This window comes from Dromiciops gliroides, chromosome 1, assembly GCF_019393635.1.
Source record: "Dromiciops gliroides isolate mDroGli1 chromosome 1, mDroGli1.pri, whole genome shotgun sequence".
Lineage (NCBI taxonomy): Eukaryota > Metazoa > Chordata > Mammalia > Microbiotheria > Microbiotheriidae > Dromiciops > Dromiciops gliroides.
In genome coordinates, this window is record NC_057861.1 from 504000270 (window position 1) to 504022507 (window position 22238).

General features: G+C 51.7%; 1 protein-coding gene across 12 annotated transcripts in view; it reads left to right on the plus strand.

The window, feature by feature from the left end:
• Nucleotides 1-22238, plus strand: part of RAI1 (retinoic acid induced 1) — a 322326-nt gene that overhangs the window by 291651 nt on the left and 8437 nt on the right. For 11 of the 12 annotated variants that reach the window (XM_043982698.1, XM_043982719.1, XM_043982672.1 and 8 more), the window contains 2 exons: nt 8276-14150; nt 19468-19561. In XM_043982698.1, the coding sequence (XP_043838633.1) occupies nt 8292-14150; nt 19468-19561 (5953 nt within the window). In that variant the 5' untranslated portion in view covers nt 8276-8291. Of the gene's footprint in view, nt 1-7824; nt 8036-8275; nt 14151-19467; nt 19562-22238 lie in introns of those variants that run through there. The other variant, XM_043982749.1, reaches the window with a different exon arrangement.

Below are 22238 nucleotides of genomic sequence, written 5' to 3' on the forward strand. Positions count from 1 at the left end.
CCTCCCCCCTCAAACCCAGCCCTGAAATGGCAACTTTTTAAGGAGGAGACCCCCTTCCTGGGCCCTTCCTTTGCCATACAGAAAGCTCCAGCACATTCCTACTACCCTTTCACACCGTATTGTTTTCTTCCCACCCCCCTCCTCATTTCTGCCCGGCAGCTGCCTTCCCCTCTGGCCCACTTGGGGAGGCCCTGGCCCCTCACAGGCCATTATCCTCAACCCTAAACTGTGGGAAGAAGGCCGAGGAGAGGGAGACCTAAGCATTTGACAAGCCACATCCCTGGCTATGTTTCCCTTCTTCCTGGCGCTGGACAGATAAGGGGTCGTTGCTGTGGTAACAGCAAGCCAGGCCAAGGCCTTCCTCTCTCCTTACCTCCCTCCCTCTTCTCCTCCCTGCCTTGCACATCACTGGGGAGCAGCTGATCTCTCTGCCCAGGAGGGGGGTGGGGAGGGTGGAATGTAGGAGAAGGATTTTAGGGAAGGGGCAGTAAGGGGAGGAAAAAAGAGGAGTATGCTGGGCTGAGAAGAAGATCCCAAGGCCCTTTGGGGTGTGCAGACTCTTTTCCCCCTCCTATGGTTGCACAACTTTTCCTGAAAGCCTTTGGAAGCCCTCAGGGCTTCTCTAGACTCACTTCCCCATTTCAGCATTGCCCTCAACCCCACCTAAGCACAATCGGAAGAGAAGAGGGGGTGAGGAGGGGATGTCTGAGTGCGGAAAGATGGAGGAGGGGATAGCCTGGTGGTTTTGTTCAGCTGGGCTGGGCTGGGCTGGGCTCCACTTGCTGCAAGTGTGTAGTCACTCCCAGATTCAAGAGTTACTTACAGGGCACTCCCAGCGCCTGCAGGAAAGCTCCGACAGTGGGTGACTCCCAACTCCCAGACTCCAACTAAAACCCTGAGAACCAGCTTTTTCTCAGCAGAGGGAGGCGGGCATCCTGCTAAGGAGGAGAGCAGGTCATCGGAAATGCTTCCCCTCCGCACAGAATCCAGTCTTGACTTGTGATGGGTGGGTGGAGGAGGTGAGAGGGATCTCTGGGACTGAAAGATGAAGGGGAGGGTGGAGAGAGGTGATTGAGGGTTAGGCTATAGAGTGCTGGGAGAGGGGGTGGCATGGGTGAAAAGGGCAAACTAAGCACCCAGGAAAGATGAGTTGGGGGGGGGGATGACCTACGGATAAAGTATGAAATTGGATCCACAAATGTTGAAGGGAAAGCAAAGAATCTGTCAGTTTCATTTGTGATTATTGTGAAAGCACTTGGTCCCTGCCTTCTGTGTCTTTGGTTTTGCTAGGGACTTTCCCTAGAACTGGCCTAACTCTCTCCCCTGGCAGGCAGTGGATAAGCAGGAGAGAGAGAGACTGACTGACTCAGAATGTCCAGTTTCTGGTCTCTTCCCTTGGGCTATTTTACAAACCAAAGGTGCTTGAGGCAGAATGTTGCTCTGGCCTCCCCCACCATCCAAGTATAGATTTGCCAGTCCTCAGATAGTGATGTCATGGCCAGCAGTAGCCTGAGACTCCTGTCCCTTTCATTGAACCACAACCATCAATGGAGATTTTGCCTGAGACTTTGCCCAAAGTGGCCAGAACAAACTAGAGAAGTCTGCCTTTCCCATCATCCTATACCCCATCTCCACCAAATGTGAAACATTGTAGGGGCTAAGCCCCTTCCTTTGGTCCCACCCAAATCTACTTCAGTAAGAGGCATCAACTTAGAACAGAGCCTTTTTAGCGTTGAGTGCCAACATTCACAATATGGGAAGACAGGAATCATGTGGGTGAGGTGGGATTGAAACAGCCTCATGAAACAGAGGACTTACTTGCTAGGGGATGTGGACTGACATGAAAACCAGCCCACAGCTCTGAGGACTCGGCAGCTCCTGGTACTCACTGGAAGAAAACGGAGGTCACTGGCCACTTGCAGCCTGGGGCTGGGAGGATGGGAGGAAGGAAAGCAGTTAAAAAGGGGATTTTTCTGAGAAGGGAGCTGCCAACAGTAGGGTAATCTGCCTTTCCCCCTTCACCTAGAGCTAGCAGGTAATCAGCTCCCAGCCGCTCTAGGCCCACCCTCCAACGCACACTGGGTCTCTCGGTGTTGGGCACACATTCACACACATTCTATTCTCTTCAGTTTTCTATTAACTCTCTAAGAGGAGGGGAGATGAAAGCTGCTGCCCCTATCTCTGACACACCCTACGGCTTCCTCTGTCAAAGAAGGGAAAATTGAACAGGGCTGAAATAAGACGCTAACACCCCAAGCTCTGCCCCCTCATTCCTCAGCCCCAGAACCGTGATTTTTCCACAGGGTGTCCTCTCTCTGGCCTTGTTCGCCTTTCAACAATTCCCCTCCACCCCCCACCCCCCTTTCTTCCCTTCCCAGCTTCCTCCCTTTTTTTTTCCTTTCCCTCCTTCATTGTCCTTTCCCGGCAACCAGGCTCTCTTGAAAAGTAATCATAATAATAATAAGTAATAACAACGGAGCCGATAAGCAGCCTCGAGACAGCCCTTAAAGGGGCAGGGTACCATTTTCCCAGGCTCAAACCCACTTCCTCAGCAAGCTTTGAAGGACCTTTTTTCTCTTTCTTGTTTCCAGAAGCTGTTCTTTGATTTTGTCCCTTTGTTCCTTGATTTCTCCCCCCCCTTCTCTCTCTTCCTGCCCTCCTTTTGCTCTCTCCCTTCTCTCCCTCCCTCCCTCTCTCTCTCTCCTCCTCCTCCTCCTTCTCTCTCTCTGTCTCTCCCTCTCCCTCTCCGTCTCTGTCTCTGTCTTTCTCTCTGTCTCTCTGTCTCTCTGTCTCTCTCTGTCTCTCTCTCTCTCTGTCTCTCTCTCTCTCTCCCTCTCCCTTTCTCCCCCTCTCTTTGGGGGCAGACGGAAGGTATGAGGGTGGTTGGGGGACTATTTTGCCTGCTTTCTCCATCAGGGGACTAAGCACTGGGCTTACCATATTTTAATTGAACTGTCTTTTCTCAGAGATATATGCTTTAACCGCATCCAGCTGCTTGTGTGTATTGGGAAATCTGACTATAATACAGAGGAGCTAAATTAAAAAGCCAGCATTGCAGTAATGCTGTGATTGAATGGGGGAGGGGAAAGTATGGATTGGGAGGGGAAGGGTTTGGAGGGGGAGAGGTGATCAATATCACCATCCCATCCCCACCCTTTAAAAAAAAATGTTTCTGGTAATGTATTTTGGAGAATGTGAAGAAAAAAAAAAGCTGTGGAAATGTTAATGATATCCACAGGACACTCAGCAGGAAATGAGAGCAATCTGGGACTAATAAAAACCGAAATGTAATTTGCGCAGATATACGAGGCAAAGGAAAAGGTGCAGGCAGTTTCATTTGGAACAGCCCAGAGTTTCACACATTCTGGGCTCATAAAATATGCTGGGTACAGCAGAATGAGGGCAGTCCAACCTTCCCAAGTCGAGCTAGGGTGGCTCTGTTCAGTGGCCGACACTGCTACCCCACCTGCAGGAAACTAACTGCCTTTGTCCCCGAGAGCAGGAGATTTACCTGGTCCTAATAAACACAGGGACAAAAATTAGGTGAAGGGGGTGAGTCTTGTTAGTGGGATATGGGAACAGAAAGTGGTACCTCTGTCTCTGGCGAGGGTGACAGCCAACTGGGGTCCAGGTGTCCCTCCCTCCCCTTCCCTCCATGCAAAGGCCTTTTCCTAAAGTTCCCTTCCCTCTATTCTGATTGTTTCTTTTCTTTTTCGGGGCAATGAGGGTTAAGTGACTTGCCCAGGGTCACACAGCTAGTAAGTGTCAAGTGTCTGAGACCGGATTTGAACTCAGGTCCTCCTGAGTCCAGGGCCGGTGTTTTATCCACTGATTGTTTCTTGTTAAAAAATAGTTCTTGTTGTATCACATTGATATATTTTGCTTTTATATTGCCTATGTTTCCCACTGTATCACTCCTCCTTTCCCCTCCCCTTTTAGAGAGACATCTGTTATAATAAAGAATTTAAAAAGAAGGGGGAAAAGTTCAACAAACTAGCCAAAGGCAGTGTGCCTTAATGGTAACACTCCTGGCTCTGGGTTCAGGGGATTTGGGTTGAAATCCTGCCTCTGTTTACTTGGACAAGTCATTTAACTCACCAGGACTATGGTTTCCTTATCTATAAAATGAAGGTCTCAAATTCCTTCCAAATGGAGACTCGTGAGTCTCTATGCTGTGAAGTGTTTGATGCTTAAGCCCCCCCCCCTCCTCAAAGAAGGGCTGCCATCTTTTCATAATTCTTTAGAATGAACTCGGTCACTGGGATTTCAAAGCATTCAGTTTCAATTGTTTTAGTGTTATTGGGCTTCCTAGTGTTACTGCATATATGGGTTTTCTCGGCTCCTTATTTCACCCTCCATCAGTTCATATAAGTCTTCCCTTGCTTCTCTGTATTTATCACATTCAGTAATATTCCATCACATTTATGTACCACAATTTGTTAGGCCATTTCCCAAGCTATGTATATCTACTTTATTTCCAGTTCTTTGCTACCACCAAAAAAAAAAAAGCCAATATAATGATGATACAGAGCCTTTTTTTTTTTGTCATCAGTCTCTTTGGGGAATAAATCTAATAGTGAGATCTTTGGATCAGAGGGTCCCTCTATTTTCATAATTCCAAATTGCTCTCCAGAATGAATGGACCAAGCTCTGTATTTCCTACAGGTGCCCATCAAAGTACATGTTGTCTCCCCATTAGGATGCAAGATCTTTGAGGGCAGGGGCTGGTTTTGCTTTTTCTTTGTATCTCTAGGACCTAGCACCTAGCACAGCATCTGGCATATAGTAAGTGCTTAATAAATGTTTAATGATCGATTGACTGGATGACATTTCAAGCTGTACTGGTAGGCTGGGCCTGAAAGCTAATTTAGGATGCAGTACTTTGTGTGAGAACGAACGTGTATGGGTTGTTTTCTTATTCTGAAATTCAGTAATTTTTTGAAAAGAATGATATTTTGAATTTTGTTTTTCTTTCCTTTTTCTTTTTGCTGGGGGAGATATTAGAGGAGGTGAAAACTCTGCTCCATGTGTAGTAAGGAGACAATCAGACAAAGATCAAAATCCTGTTCTGCTTAACTTTGGTTTGACGCTTCTCTACGGACACCTTGTGTAATATTTTATATGAGCCACCTAGGGATGGAATTGAAGTGGGGAATTAGGACAAAAGGCTCTTCTCCTTGTTAGAGTAATGTTTTGTAATAAATTCAGTGAGAGGAAAGAGAGAAGGGGAAGGGACTTCCCCTGGTTGAATATTAATATCCAGGGCTCAGATCAGAGATAACTTGAAAACGTGTGGGTTTGTGGTAAAATAGGGGAGACAGGCTAGTTGGAGAGATTGTCCTTGCAGTCACAAAAAATTATGAGAGCTCCAGGTGGCTCACACTCTATCTCCCTCCCTCCCTCTTTCTCCCCACCCATTCCTTGGCTTCACAGAGCGTGATGTCTTTTCATCAGTGAAGAAGGAACAAGCTATTCCCTCAAGCTTCAGTAGAGCCTTGGCTTCAGGGCACTAGCTGGGGCTGACTTCAGTTTACCTAGAGAGAACATATGGATTCTTTCAAGCTTGTTCTTGGAGTAGCCTGGAGAGCAATCCGTTCTCTGTTTGCTATTCAGACTAACCTGGCTACCTCCCACACCCTCTGCTTTTCCTTTCTCCATGTTAGTCACTGCAGTGGGATGTGCTCTGGAAATGTATGGGTGATTGAACTGTAAAATGGGTTTCTAAAGGAGGGTGATCCCATAGGAGAAGACTGTCCATTTAAAGACCCGCAAAACTCTCCCCTCTCAGGTCTTCTCTCTCTTATTTTTTCAACATGCTCCAAGAAGGAGCAAGCATCATGTCCCTGTTTTCTAGGTTTGTTTGAATATGATAAAGAGGAAAGCGTCTTCCTTGGGACTGGTTTAGGTGAATCTAAGCTGAGAATCCTTCGTGCCTGCCTGCCTGCCTGCCTGCCTGCCTGCCTGCCACCTGGTGACGTTGTCCAGGCAAGGAACACAGCTCTGTGGGAGAGGTTGTCTCACAGGATCAGGGCAGAGAGCCAAAGGGAGGAGACAAAACCTTGACTCAATTTCTCCAGAGCCAAAATGCATTCCTGTGATCCACGGAGAAACATGCTATATAAGCATGTCTGTGGCCAGTTGTAACCCTTCTTTCCTTTTCCCCATTCCCACCCTAGCCAGCCCCCTCTAAGCTGGAGTGACTAGACACTTCATCTTGGTATGGATCAGAGAACCATAGATTTAGAGATGAAAGGGACCTTTTAGAACCCTTCTAGTCCCATCTCATTTTTGCAGGAGGAAAGTGAGACAGACAAAGGTTGAGTAACTTACCCAAAGTCTCACAAGTTGTAAGTGGGAGACCTAAAATGTGAACAGAGATTCTCTGAATCAAGACGCAGAATTCTTCTTCTTTTTTTTTTTTTTGCAGGGCAATGATGGTTGTGACTTGCTCAGGGTCACTGACACAGCTAGTAAGTGTCAAGTGTTTGAGGCAGAATTTGAACTCAAGTCCTCTTGAATCCAGGGCTGGTGCTTTATCCATTGCACCAACTAGCTGTCCCCTAGACCCAGAATTCTTAACACATACTAGGATGCCTCCCAGGTTATGCTATTAAAAAAAATGTTCTGGCCTCTGTCTTAGAGCATCTGGTTTGAGTGGCAGTAGACTTCTCAAGAAAAGGCACATCTGGGGGGCAGCTAGATGGCGCAGTGGATAGAGCACCTGCCCTGGAGTCAGGAGGACCTGAGTTCAAATCCGGCATCAGACACTTAATACTTAACTATCTGTGTGACTCTGGGCAAGTCACTTAACCCCAATTGCCTCACTAAAAAAAAAAACAAAATTAACAAAAAAAAAAAAGAAAGAAAGAAAAGGCACATCTAGTCACCTTAATGTAGAGGCGTTCAAATCTTCCCAAATGAATTTCCTAGCCTGAGACTTCATCTTACTTAAGGGTCTTGTTCCAAGGTTAAAGGAACTTAGCATCGGTCAGTGCCCCCCCCCCAAGACTGGCTCGAATATCCGTGGCCTCTACAACATATTGCCATGACTTTGACCTGTCCCTAGACTCACACCGAAAAGGAGTTTTAAAAGCCCAGCTTCAGAGAGGGAAAGGGCACATCTGTGCTTGCCCTACACCCAGCAGTTGAGAGAGCTTGGTGGGGAGGTTTCTGCCTGGCTGCCTTAGACGCATGCTGGGGACATGCCTGCAGCATTTGCACCACTGGATAAAGAGAATTCTTCAGCGTCCGGTGCTAATGCTCTTTTATCCTTCATTAGTATTCACTCCCTCACTCGTGGGCACATAATCTGTTTATCTACCTATAATATCTAAAACATGAGGCAGGTGCGGCTGTCCCATCCCTAACACGATTGGGAATAGGGAAAAGGGACATTTCATGCCTACCGTGGCTCACTGATGCTCTAATAGACGTCTGCTTTAAGGAACAGACAGATTCCAGATGGTATCGCATCGACAGAGGAGGTTATTGGTGTGGCGTGGTGTGTGTGTGTGTGTGTGTGTGTGCGCGCGCGCGCGCGCTCCAGCCCGTGCTCAGGGGGGAGGAGATGCATTAGCGGGGAGTGAAAATGACTTTTCACCTGCCCCTTGAATGAGCTGGTTTCAGTGCCCAGCACGGCTAGGTCAAACTGGACATTTAAAACGCCGCTCCTAGATGACAGGATCCAGAAATCCCAAGGGAAAGAAGGAGCGGGAATCACGCCACTATATGGGATTTTGATCTGTCAATGGAAGAACGGGGAGGGCTGATGGGGAGGGGCACAGGGCGGAGAGCGTTAGGGGACAAATGAGGAGGGAGGGCAGATGGCAAAAGGCAGGGAGGCAGGGAAAAAGCGGGAGTGGGAGCTCTCGAGCGACCTAATCATCCAAGTCAGCCAGCTCAGACACCTGCATTGGTTGCCTGGTCCCTGGCAAAGCTGGGCTGCAAGGGATGTTCAGGCTGGAGTTAGAGGCTCCACATCACCGCCACAGAAAATGCCAATATGTGCCCAACTGGCGAGGACCCGAAGGCAGAGGTGGGGAAAGAATGCTTGAGAAGGTGGAGGAGGGGGCTAGAAGGGATGGCGAATAGGTGGGGCCCCAGGGCGCTCGCCGCTTCTGCCCTTTTATCCTGAGAAGACTCGCCAAACAAACGGCGGCGTGGCTTTCCGAGGTAAAAGAATCGAGCCCATTTGAATCCTCTCCATCTCTTGTCTCTCCCTTTCTCCCTCTCCCCCCTCCCCCCGCCATCTTTCTCTCTCTTTTTCTTTTCACAGATAACCAGCCTGAACCATGCAGTCTTTTCGAGAAAGGTGTGGTTTCCATGGCAAGCAGCAGAACTACCAGCAGACTTCACAAGATTCATCACGCCTGGAGAATTACAGGCATCAGAGCCAGGCAGGGCTGAGCTGCGAGAGGCAGAGGCTGCTAGCCAAGGAGTACTACAGTCAGCAGCCCTACCCGGCTTATGACAACACCGCCTCAGCGGCTGCCGCCGACAAATACCACCGGGGGAACAAGCCCATTCCCGGCCAGCAGCCGCTCCAGGGCAGACCCACCTTTTCCAGTTACAACGTCCAGGAGAACAGTCCCTACCCAGCTCGGTACTCGGGCGAGGAGAGTCTGCAGACGTGGGGAGCCCAGCAGCAGGCCCTGGCAGGAGGGGTAGCCAAGTATGAAGAGAACTTGATGAAAAAGACAGCAGTGCCCTCCAGTAGCCGCCAGTACCAGGAGCAGAGTACTCAGCTGCCCTTCCGGACCCACTCCCTGCACCTCCAGCAGCAGCAACAGCAGCAACAGCAGCAGCAGCAGCAACAGCAGCAACAGCAGCAGCAGCAACAGCAGCAGCAGCTGCAGCAACAGCAACAGCTGCAGCAGCTGCAGCAGCAACAACAACAGCAGCAGAACCCCCTGACGTACCCCAAGCTCCAAAGGCAGAAGATCCAAAATGACATCGCCCCAATGTCTTTTCCCCAGGGCTCTCATTTCCCCCAGCATTCCCAGTCCTTCCCTACTTCCTCAACCTATTCTTCCGCCGTCCAGGGGGGGAGTCAGGGAGCCCACTCCTTTAAGAGCTGCACAGCCCCATCCAACCAGCCCCACGAGAGGTCCCTGGCTAGCAATGCCAACCTGACCCCAGGGCAGAGGGTACAAAGCCTGCACAGCTACCAGTCAGGCAGAATCAGCTACGACCAACAGCAGCAGCAGCAACAGCAGCAGCAGCAGCAGCAGCAGCAGGCGGCAGCAGCTCTCCAGGGAAGACACCATGCCCAAGAAACGCTGCATTATCAGAACATTGCCAAGTACCAACATTACAATCAGCAAGGGCAGAGCTACTGCCAGCCCGACACCCCGGTGAGGACCCCCGAGCAGTACTACCAGACCTTCAGTCCTAGTTCCAGCCATTCCCCGGCACGGTCTATGGGCCGCTCTCCCTCTTATAGCTCGACTCCGTCCCCACTGATGCCCAACCTGGAGAACTTCCAGTACAGCCAGCAGACACTCAGCACAGGAGCCTTCCCTGCCAGCATCACAGATCATAGTCACTTCATGCCCCTCCTGAACCCTTCCCCAACAGATGGGACGAGCTCAGTGGACGCTCAGGCGGTGAATTGCAAGAATTTACAGAAGGAGAAAATCCCCGAGAACCTGCTCTCAGACCTCAGCCTGCAGAGCCTGACTGCTCTGACCTCGCAGGTGGAGAATATTTCCAATACTGTGCAGCAACTTCTGATGTCCAAATCTACTGTCCCCCAGAAGAAGGGCATTAAGAACCTCGTTCCCAGGACCCCGGAGCAGCTCAAAGGTCAGCATTGCAGTCCAGAGAGTGGCAGCTACTCTGCGGAACCTGTGGGTACCCCTCTGTCAGAGCCTCTTAGCAGCACCCCGCAGTCCATTCACGCGGAAGCCCAGGAGGCAGACTACCTGAGCGGGTCAGAAGATCACCTGGAAAGGACCTTCCTGTATTGTAACCAGACCCGGAATAGCCCTGCCAGGGTCAACAGCAACTCCAAGGCCAAGCCTGAGTCGGTCTCCACCTGCTCGGTCACCTCCCCCGATGATATGTCCACCAAGTCCGATGACTCCTTCCAGAGCCTCCATAGCAGTCTGCCCCTTGACACCTTTACCAAGTTTGTGGCCAGCGATCGGGAATGCCCCCGTCTGCTGCTCAGTGCCCTGTCCCAGGAAGAGCTGGCTTCGGAAATCATTGTGCTACAGGAGGCCATTAGTGAGAAGGCTGATAAAGGCTGGAATGAGTCTCCTGTCTTGACCAAGGACCCCAGCAAGTCCTCCTTCTCTCTGGAGAACCATACCACCTGTCTAGACCCTGTGGCCAAGAACACCTGGCCCCACCAGGCAGAGGCAGAAACCCTGCCTGATCCCCTCCACATCAACAAGGGCAGCAATGCCAAGGACTTCAGCGAAGAGCTGTTTGAAGATCCCCCTGTGGGGTTCACCATGCCTGAAACCAAGAAATTACCTTGTTCTCTTCCGTTCGGTCCCAAACCGAATCTCCCAGATGCTCCATCCAACTCTGGGGCGACCGCTTTTGGCTGCTTTCCTGATACGACCACGGACTCAGTGGGTTCTGGTGAGAACGCAAACCCCTTTGCTTGGCCGGAGGAGAACTTGGGGGATGCCTGTCCCAGGTGGGGTCTACACCCCACTGAGCTTCCTAAGGGACTGGGTCGAGGGAAGCCTCCCGAGGGGTCCGGCAAAGAGAAAGCAAGTGATGCTGTTTGTCTGGGCTTCCCAGAGGGAGAGCCCCCAAGCGAGAAGGAGGAGGCGAGAGATTTCAAGCAGGAAGAGGTCAGAGACGTGAAGGAGGAGGACATACTGGGGTGCCAGGAGTCCAGCAAAGCTGATCGATGGCTGGAAGATAGTAGGCACTGCTGCCCGGCTGGTGACTTCAGTGAGCTCTCCTTGCTGCCCTCCTCAGAGAGAAAGGACCTGGAAGCAGAGGAGTACTCCTCCCTTTGTGAGCTCCTGGCCAGCCCAGAGCAAAGATCCGTGCTGCAGGACCCATCGCCCCCAAAGACCCCGCTGCTCTGCACCAAGGACGAGCCTGAGGAATCGCTCAGCCCCAAGGCGAATTGGGTCTCTCCCTGCCGCCTCTCCGGAGAGTCTGTCATCTTACTGGGCCCGGCCGTGGGTACAGAGTCCAAGGTTAAGAGCTGGTTTGAGTCGTCCCTGTCTCACATGAAGCCGGAGGAAGGGGCAGCCGACAATGAGAGCACGCCTCCAGAGAATCTAGCCCCCAGTGCCCCTCTGCCTGGCAAGTTGAACAAGCCAGCGTTGCCCGAAAACACTTTGGCCAAGAAAGGACCGATGCCTCGAGGGAAGAGCCTGAGGAGCCGGCGCGTGCAGAGGGGGCTGCCGGAGGGAGAGGAATCCGGCTGCAAAGCGCCAGATCTGCCCAAGGACCTTTCACTGCCAGAACCTTCGATGGGGCAGCCCCAGGGGCACATGGAAGGGGCCGGCGCCCCTGGCCAGCTGGGCTCTGCTGGCAGGGTGGTGGCTGAAGGGCTGCCCAGGATGTGTACCCGCTCCTTCACCGCCCTCAATGAGCCCCGCACCCCCGGCTCCCACCCACCGAGCCTAACTGGGGCCTCCTCCCAACCTGAGAAGCTGGGGACAAAGCAGAGAGCCAGCTTCAAGTCTGGCAAGAGAGCGGGAAAACTGTCCCCTAAGGTGGCCTCTAGTCCCAGTGACCCAGCAGCTTTGCCAGTGCCCAGCCTCGCCCAAGAGAGCAGCTCTTTGGGGCCCAAGATGAAGGAAACCGAGTCTCCAGATCCCACAGCAAAGGACCAGAGATCCATGATCCTCAGGTCTCGGACCAAAGCCCAGGAACTCTTTCACCCCAAGCGGAGGAGGCCTACGGAAGGGAGGCTGCCAAACTGCAAAACTGCCAAGAAGCTCATTTCTAATAACCACCTACCACCCAGCTTCAAGATGCCTGGCAGTGCCCAGAAAGAGGGGAAAGCAAACCGGAGGGTGAAACTCCCCAAACCTGCATCTAGCGTGGGAGGCAAGCTGCCCGAGCGTCAGCTGCACTCTCTGAAGAGGAAGTCCACCTTCATGTCCCCAATTCCAGCAAAGAAGAGGAATCTGATTCTCCGCAGCGGAGGCAGCCCTAGCAGCATCAAGGAGGAAAAGGCCGAGGCTTCCCCCAGCCTCTTCAAGAGAATCTCCAGCCCCAAAAAAGCCAAGTCCACCAAGGGCACCTGTGAGCCCGCTCTGAAAGCCCCTCCTCCCGAGACCCCCAACGTCTGCATCAAAATCACCTCTCGAGCTGCCTTCCAGGGAGCCATGAAGACCAAGGTCCTGCCTCCCCGCAAGGGCAGAGGCCTGAAGTTGGAAGCCATCGTGCAGAAGATCACCTCTCCCAGCCTGAAAAAGTTTGCATGCAAAACGGCCACGGCAGCTGCTGCGGCAGCAGCAGCGGCTGCAGCGGCAGCAGCAGCAGCCGCAGCGGTGGTGGCTCCAACACACAGCAATCCTCTGAGCCCTTCCCTCCCCGAGAAGGAGAGGGCCCTGAAGAAGGCCGGTGCCAGCCCCGCTGGCGGAGAAGCAAGGCCCTTAAACCCGGGCATGGCTCAAAAGCCTCCCGCAGCCCCCGGAGCAGAGCAATTATGCAGAAATTCCAACAACAGATCCTTAAAAGGAAAACTAATGAACAGTAAGAAACTGTCCTCTGACTGTTTCAAGGGTGAGGCCTGTTCATCTCCAGAGACACCACAGCAGCAGGAGGAGCAGCAGCAGCAGCAGCACAGCGGCGGCAGCAGCAGCAGCGTGGATGCTACGAAAAGTCTCGGCCTGGTGCCCAAGAAGAGGAGCCGGAAGGGGAAGGCAGCGGCCCTGGGCCTGGCCAAGCTCCCCCTGGAGAAGCGAGCCCATCTGGCGCCAGGCCTGCTCCTGGCCTCCAGGGAGAGGGCAGCCGTGGGGGGCGCCCTGGCCGACAGTGGGGAGGACGGGGAAGGGGGAGGAGGGAAGAAACCCAACCTGGAGGACAAAGGCCTGACCTCGGAGTCCCCCGAGGGCAGGGCCTCCCAGCCCCAGACCAGGGCCCAGAAGCAGCCCGCTGGCCAGGCCAGCTACAACGGAGGTTACTCCAAACGGCAACGCAAACGGCTCACTCGAGGCAAAGCCAAGAACGTGGCTTCCCAGTGCAAGAGCCGGGCCAAACGGCGACGGCAACAGCAGCACGCTCCCCCCTTGGACCCTGCGGAACCCGAGATCCGACTCAAGTATATTTCCTGCAAAAGGCTTCGGACTGATAGCAGAGCTCCACCCTTCTCCCCCTATGTGAGGGTGGAGAAGAAGGATGAGTTCACTACCACCTGTACTGTGGTCAACTCCCCTGGGGAAGAGCCCAAGCCCCGAAAGGAGAAGCCTTCCTCCTCTTCCTCCTCCTCCTCCTCCTCCTCCTCTTCCTCTTCCTCCTCCTCCTCCTCCTCCTCCTCTGCCGCCTCTCCTACCACCTCCTCCTCTGCCCTTGCCACCCTCCCAGGGGGGGCTTCCCTGCAGGCTCGGGCTGCACTGCCCCTCTCATCCACCATGCACCTGGGGCCCGTGGTTTCCAAAACCCTGAGTGCGGCCTGCCTGGTCTGCTGTCTCTGCCAAAACCCTGCCAACTACAAAGACCTAGGGGACCTCTGTGGGCCCTACTACCCCGAGGACTGCCTGCCCAAAAAGAAGTCCAGACTCAAGGAGAAAGTTAGGGCAGAGGGGCCGGGGGAGGAGGCGGCGGCACCCCCCCTGGAAAGAACACTCAGAGGCCTGGAGAGCCACTGCTTGGCCGCCCCTGGCCCCGGGAAGCCACCCAGGCCGGATGTCGCTGCTGACTCGACCAAGCAGGGCACTCTGAGGTCAAGCTCCCGAGGCCTCTACAGGAAGCTCCAGAGCTGCTACTGCTGCGATGAGCAGAGGACGGAAGACGAGGAGGCTGCTTCCACGGCTGCCACTGCGGCAGACAAGCCAAGGAAGCACGAATGCAGCAAGGGCGAGGCCCCGCCGCCACCCCCGGAGCTGAGCGGGGACACGCAGGAGCACTGGGTGCACGAAGGCTGTGCTATATGGACTGCTGGCGTTTACCTGGTGGCCGGGAAGCTATTCGGCCTGCAGGAAGCGATGAAGACGGCTGCGGACGTGGTAAGACCACCTCCCTGGGGTGCAGCGAGGGGGCCTATGGGGGCCTGCAGGGGCCGGGCACTGGGAGCCAAGGGCCTGCCCCCACTGAGCAAGCACTTCCCCTGATTCAGGGCCTCAGTTTCCCTCTACATAGGAAGCCCAGCGAGGAAGGGAAAGGAATAAGCATTTATGAAGCACCTCTACCCTCCAGTCATTGTGCAAATGTGATCTCGCTTGAAGATAGGAAGGTACCTCCCTACCACTCAGAAGGTTGGGCAGCCCTGATACACCACTAGAAAATCCTCCTGGCAAACCCTAAAGCATACTGTTCTCCTGACCAAACCTGACACCCAACGTTAACCGGTTCCTTAACATGCACTGGGCAATAGGGGAATGATGTCTGTTAAGGAGAGGGAAGAAAGTGAAAGGCAGCCAATGTTAGCCATCTGAAGAAAGCCAGACCTTAAGAGTAGTGGAGGGGTGAGGCTAGGTCCAGGCCCACCAGATTTGGGACCTGTCCCTCCCAGCATCTCCAGAGAGTCAGCAGCCCCTACCCAGACTGTGATGTGGGCCTCTTGCTGGGAGAATCCTGTTTCCCTGTCAGGCTTTCCCTTTCCCACCACCGGGCCCTGTGCCTAGACCCAGGGGTGCCACCTTGTTGCAGGAGCCTGGGACTGAGTCATTCACAGACCATGGGTTCTTGCTCTGTGTTTGACTCAACCTGTATTGGGCATTTCCTTGTCCCAAAGACTACTAGAACTAGAAGGAATGTTTTAGTTCATCCAGCCCAATCTCCTCATTGTACAGAGGAAGAAACTGAGGCTCAGGGTGGAGAAGTGGCTTGCCCAACGTCATACAGATAATTAAATCCACATTGCCTGATGTTCTCCCAGTTTTGCTTCTCCTTGCAACATGACACACTTCTTCCTGCCTTGGTTTCCCTCACTGATTGCACTCTCTAACCACCCAGCTGATAGGCAGCTTTGAGAAAACCTTACATATCTGAAATGATAGGAATCAGACACTGAGCATAAGAAAACCTAGGTAGACCACAGTGACGTCTGAGGACTCTTCTCACCCATAGCACTGCTGACAACAGAGATACTGATATAGCGGGAAGGGGTAGTAGAAATGAGGTCATACTCTTTATTGTAATAGCCCTTAAAGGGCCAATCGAAATGAACGCTGTCATGGTAGCAAAGATGAGGCTGAAGGGAAAATATGAGTCACCTTAGTTTTGTTGCAGCATGCACAGCTACGTATAACTAAGACCCTCTCAGGATCAGCATCCCACACCCCCACATCCTACCAAGGCGCCATGAGAGCGTGGGGCCAGCTGCTTAGCTGAAGGACAGGCCCTGGTGTATTTGTGGAAGAGGCTGACGTGCCTGGCTCCATTATGTTTTGGTCTGTAGGTGGCATGGGCATGTCTGTGAGTTAGCAGAAGGGAGGAACTTGGTTTTCAGGCCAAATAGAGTTAAGAAACATTCCCTGCCTTATTCATGATGAGAGAAAGAAAGAGGTAATTGGGTTCTTATGTAGCCAACCCAGTTCTTCCCTTCTCTTGTCAATTATTCAATTTAGCAACAACAAAAAAAATATTTGTCAAATGCCTGCCATGTGCATTGCTATTCCAGGAGCTGTGAGAGATATGAGATTGAATGAGGCTCAGCCTTTCTCTTCAAGGAGCTGGCAGTCTAATTAGAGAAAGCAGGCATGGGTAGAGGTTTGGAGGTGGGCGAGCCAATGGCATAGTCAAGTGATAGTCCCCCAACTCATCCTCTTCTCATGTTCCTCACCTCTTATTTATTTGTTCATTTCTACTTCTGCCCTTCCTGCCCACTGTCTCCTTCATATTTGATCCTGCCTTTGGTTTCTTCCCTCTGTGGAAATTAAGATGTGGCCACTTTCCCGTCTCCCCACAGTTTCAAAGCTGGGCTGCCCCTTCTTCTGTCACCCCAGCTCAGTCGGGAGTCAAGAACAGGTGCAGACAAGTGCTTTTCTTTCCTATTTTCTGGCTTGCCCTCATCCCCCAAAAGAAAGATCTGGTGCCTCCTCTGAGCTGGGGGTGATGCAGGGAGGAGGGAGCTCAAGAAGAGCATCTCAGCAGGAACATTTCTTGTTAGGATGCCAAGAGGATGCTCACCTGTGAACCAAATCTCCCCCCACTGAACCAGTGTCATCACCCCAGGTGGCTTGGGCAGGATCTAAAGAGCCTGCCGAGCAATGAAGGCTGGTTCAGTCTCAGCTGGGTTCCCCGGGTGATGCCCTGGGGAAAGAGCTGACAGAGACATGGGCAGGCGCCGCTAGGCAGAATATACCCCAGGTCCAGGTTTTTCCCCAGCATCTATTTTTATTTCATTAATTCCCTTTCCCTGGGAGCCACTTTTGATGAGTGTCCTGAACCCACTGCCTTTCCCCCTTTGCCCTCTCTCTATGGAAAGGGGGAGGTTGGGAACAAGTCCGTCCCATGCTAAAGGACTCGGTTCTGCCTTTTATGTACCCTTCTGAGGAGGAAGATGTCACAAAATAGGGCATTGTCATCTCTTCCCAGTAGACTGGTAGATCTCAGATGAACAATATGCTGTCACCACGTAAGAGTGGTCTGTTGGGGCACTGAGGTGGCACAGTGGATAAAGCCCCAGCCCTGGATTCAGGAGGACCTGAGTTCAAATCCGGACTCAGACACTTGACACTTACTAGCTGTGTGACCCTGGGCAAGTCACTTAACCCTCATTGCCCTACAGAAAAAAAAAGAGTGGTCTGTCAAAGCCCACACGGCCAGGATAGCAACTCCCCACAGTCCAGCTCTCATCGGTTCAAGTGCACAGCAAAACTTTGCCACAAGAAGTAGGGGCAACCTTGAGGTTCATTCTACATGTAGTAATAGCATAGTAATAGTGATAGAATCACAGAGTATTAGAACTGGAAGATATCTTGGAGATTATTTCAAGTTCATAGATTTTGAGACCCTTGGAGATATGGTCCAAACCTTCTCTCCCATTTTAAAAATGAGAAGACAAGCCCAGAGATGTCAAGTGCACAGCCAGAGGTCACACAGGTAGTTAAGGGGCAAGGCCGGGATTGGAATTCTTTCCAGATCTGGCTCATTCCATTGGACCACCCCACCCCTCACGGGACAGAGGAAGGAAAGTGACTTGTCCCGAGTGAATTAGTGGCTGAGCTAGGATTAGAACCCACATCCCTTACCCCTCAATCTGGCACTTTCCCCAGTGTTCCACATTTCACCATCTCAAGTTATGTAGCTTCACACTGGTCCTCTTTGCAGAAGTGTGAATCACTGAGACAACCCCATCCACTCCCAAAATCTTTTAGGCTGTTGGGCTCTGACTCATGAGGTTACAGTCCTTAGTGGATCCACACTTCTCACCTCCAGCCCCTTTTGGTCCCTAGAGGAGTAAGGTCCTTTTGTGGTTGTGTCCTGGGTTTACCCCCATTGGTTTCTGGTCCAAACTGCTGTCCCATCAGGCAGCTCCCTCACCCCAGGAGGGTCTGCTAGTACCCCATTCGTACCGCTCTATCATATGTATGTGTATACACACACACACACACACACACACACACACACATATATAGTTTTTTTGGGTTTTTTCCCATCTGCCCTCACCAGCTAGTACTTCACAATAAGGTCCTGTCCCACTATACTTTGTGACAGTGAATCCTGGATGTTTGTTCTATTCTTGTTCTTGTCTACGTCGTTCTCCCTCCCCACAAACGCACTCACTTGGACAGAGTACATCGTACCCCATTATGTTATATAACTCCATTCATTCCCCCCACAATATACATTGGGATGTTAAAGATATACAGGCAACTTTCAGTTTTCACTGGATAGCCGTCATTGTCTTCCCTTCCCATTTAAAATACCTAAACCATTCTATTTACAGTGCTAACACAGACATTCTGTCTTCACCATCAGCCCTTGATTCAAAATCATTTTTTCAAGAGGGGGCATTTTGCCGCAGGATGCCGGAACGGTGGCTTTAGGCCCTTGGGAGGCGCTTTCTGGCCTGCCCTCTTTAACATGGGTCTGGCCAGCTTGGGGATGTCAGCCCACTCAGAGCTGGGGTCATTATCACAAAGGAGGAGACAGGACGCACTGCCAGCCGGGAGCTCCATCTAGACAACAAAACTGATTGTGGCTGCTCTCTAGCTAATTCCCAATTAGATACCCTGTTCCTTCCCGATGACGCAGGCTGTGTTCCAGACGGTGTCGGGAGATGGGAGAAGGCACACAGAGGGAAGAAAGAGAGATTAATGCCTCAGAGATATACGTCAGGTGGACAGCCATCCAGATGTATGAGTAAGCAGCCCCAGGATAGGGAGATGCTTCGCTGGCCATTGGCCGTCTCTCTCCTGGGAGGGAGTGGGATGAGGGGATGGGGATGAATAGCCTTTGTCCATCCTCTGGACACCCACAACAGCTCTGCATCTCCTGATCACTAAAGGCTCCTTGGAGGCACGCTTGTTCCAGAAGCCCAACATCTGACATTGCTGTGGCTTGTTCTGAGGGACTCTGGGTCCGTGACTCATTTTCAGGAGGAGAGGAAAGGGCTTTGCTTCTCCATATACTCCTGAAGGATAGGTCAGATTCAGGATGAATTGGTGCCTTCCTAGAGACCAGAGAAGAAAGTCTCTCACTCAGGAATGAGGCGGGGGAGTGGGGGGGGGGCGGTGCTCGAGGGTGAGACTAGCCCCTGATGGTTTGGGCCAAATATGTGGCCTGAGGGAGTGGTCACAGAGAGTGCTATGTGCTTCCCAAGGACAGCTGCCTGGGGGCTGACTGCAAGGGACCTTGTACTGATGGAACTTTCGAGGGGTGAGAGGGAGTAGCAGTGACCTCAGCCACTCTGAAACTTTATCCTGAGGCCTAGTCTCCCGAACTCTGAAATAATTTGGAAAGGTTATCTCCCAGAGTTATCCAGGTTTGCGTATTAAAATTCTAATGGGCATTTATATAACGGTTTAAAGACTGCGAAGTATTTTACCTTCATACCACCCTGTGAGGGAGCTGCCTCCAAGTATTACCCATTTCATAGAGGAGGAAACTGAGGCTCAGAGGAGTTGAGACTTGTCCATGGCCCATAGGTCTGGGTACATTTCAGAGGAAAGATTTGAATGCAGGTTTCACTCTGTTCATTCTGGAGAAAGAAAATCTTCCCATAAAACTGATAGCTCTTCCAGAAAGAGAGTCTGTTTGGTTGATCCAAACTACAGTCAGCTGATTGACCCACCAGGAAATTTGGATTTCTGAGTGCCACTGAATTCCTTATCTTTTTTCCTTCTCTACTTCTTCCCTCCTTTCATGGCTGTAAAGAGATGTTCCAGCTGCCAGCAAGTAGGTGCCACCCTTGGCTGTTGCCACAAAGGATGCCCCCAAACCTACCACTACGCATGTGCCAGTGACACAGGTAAGGGACTGTGGGGCCAGAACTTCTTGTTGCCCCTCTTCGTACGGCTCCGGGAACCACAGGGGTGTGGGGAGGGGGAGGGGGGGAGAAGGGTAAATGGTCATCCTTTCAGGTGGCTCCTTGGGCCACCCTGACCTCTTTAACCCTATGATAATAGCACATTGGCTTGCCTCCCCTTCCAGACATTCACTTGTTCTGATCCTAGGCCCTGGAAACCATTAAAAGACCCAGTTCCCATTTTGACTCTTTGCTTTCCCCTACCCTCCTTCCCTAGCATTGTTTTATTTTAATATCCAAGACCCTACGCCTTCCCACAAACAACTCTGAGGTGTTGTCCTTTCCGTGGAGCCTCTCACCCCGTCTAAGCTGGAAAGGACCTCAGAGGCTATGCAGTTCAACCTAGACAGAGCCCTAATCCTTATCATTCTTTAGCCCAGTCCCACAACCTCCTCTCCTATTGTCTGATGGCATTGGAAGCCTCTCCTCCACCCCAGAGCCAAGCCTCAGCCAAGCTGTGGAGCAGATAAAGTTAACCTTCACTTTCTTCCCTCCTTTTGGTGTCCATCGATCTCCCCTCATATTGGTCACCTGGAAAAACAGATCTGATAAACTCATCAGTCCTCCCCCAGCAATTTTCATTTTAAAAGGACTGACAGAGGAAGAGAGCTTTGCCCAAAGGGATACTAATGGTAGACTTTGGGCATCAGTAACATGGATGTTTTTATGTGCTCTGTCTGCATGTAAGGTCGCCTCTATTCACCCCATGAACCACACGAACCGCAGTACAAGCCACCAGAAATCAAGAGCAGACCTCCAATTCCAGGCTGCCATGGTGTGGCCAGCAGTGGGGCACCTGGCTTGTTTATTACCTTATAAAATAGAAAGGCCGGGCAGTTGGTCATCAGTCAGGAAGGGAGAACCGAGAGAGAAGCGGGTTAAATCTCTTTGTGACAGAGCAGTGTTGCTCTGGATTGCCCGTTTACATGGGCCGACTTTGCTGTGTTGTGTTCCCTTGTGTTTTGTGTCTCTGAGAAAAGTCTTATTCTATGTCTGTAAGCTACTCGAGGTCTTAGACTGAGAACACACCAGACAACTGGAGAGTTATGACTGTGTCAGAGGGTCAGTGACTGCTACATCCTGGACAACATCCTGTCTGGGATTACCTGAGTCAGAAGCTACTGAATGTTGGCAGTCAGTAGCCTAGGAATCCTTACACACTGGTCAGTATGCAGCCCCCCTCCTCCGGGCTCTCCCCTCCCTCCCTGCTGGAGCCCGCCAAATGAGGAATTCATAGGCCGACACACTTCCAGCTCCATTCCTTCTCAGGTGCGGGATCTTCAGAAAGGAACAAGAAATCACTTTCCTGTTATATAGAAGGCTGGGGCCCTCTAGTTAGCAGCAGACCCCTCAACTTCAGGTTCTTGCTAAGGGATTATGGGAGGGATTTGATGTAAGTGGCTCCAGATGTGACCACACAGCGGAAGATCCAGGGCCCCTAAATGTCCACCTAACAAGTAATGCCAGATTGCCAGTCATGGGGCTCAGCCGGCTTCGGGCTTCCTTGGGTGTCTGTCTTACACGCATACCCTTCTGGAAGGGCACTGTTGGTTTGGGGCTATGGGAAAACAAGGGAGGTCAATTCAGTTCAACATTTCTTAAGTCTCCAGTTTGCCTATCTGCACGGACCTGCATTGTTCCAATGTGGTCGCTGGCTGTGAGGGAACCTTCCCATTGATGACCTGTCAGGGCAGCCACAGATGCCTTTCTTCTAGATAGCGTGCTGGGCACTGTCAGCAACACGCTCAACTGGGGAGGTTTTGACTGTCTTCAGGAAAAAGCCTCTTCTCTTTCTTCCTACTTTGTCCTGGACTGGCTTCCAGCCCGCAGGCTCCCTCTTGGTGATCCTGGCGTGGAGTGTTGACATTTTGCTGGCTCATTCCCTGGATGTTAGTGCTTTTTGAGTGAATTGGGTTGTGTGCAAGGGGATATCCTTTGGAGAGTCAGGGGTGTGAGCTAGAAAATCATCACATGCACACTGTACCCCGCTCTGTGACCTTTTAAAACATGAACAAAGTAAAATCAGTTTCCATTGATCATCAGGGACAGACTTTGAAAGAGGTCACAAAAGTGAATCATGAGATGGGGGTGTCTAAAAGAGGGTAGGGGAAGTCCCTAAGCATTGCCTTGGGATGAATTGATTGTGTCTGTATAAGCCTCAGGGCTCATTTTGGTAACAAATGGGGGACTTTTCCCTCTCCTTCTGCCACCAGCTGCTTCCCCAAATCACAGCCCAGTGATTCAGGTCTCCCCAGTACCATCATCACCCTGCTCCACCCTAAGGATGGCCTTGCTTGAGTCTAGGTAACATGAGAGGAAGCCACTGACACTGACTCCACGATGACCTCCAAATGCAGGTTCTATCCATCCCCAGTTAATTTTAATTTGATTCATTCAAGGTAAGAGTCGTGCCCACATACCATAGTGCCCCCCTCCAGACTCACAGGGTAGCATACTTTCCTTGGTCTCAGAGCTTCTGGGATTCTCAGCCTAAAGAACTTACTGCCTCTTTCCCCCAAGGCAACCTTGGCCAGCCAATATCTAGAAAGCAGAGTCTAAAAAGATAAAATAACCATTGACCCAGTGGAGCTGTAGGTGTCTTTTCCCCCCTCTTTCTTTT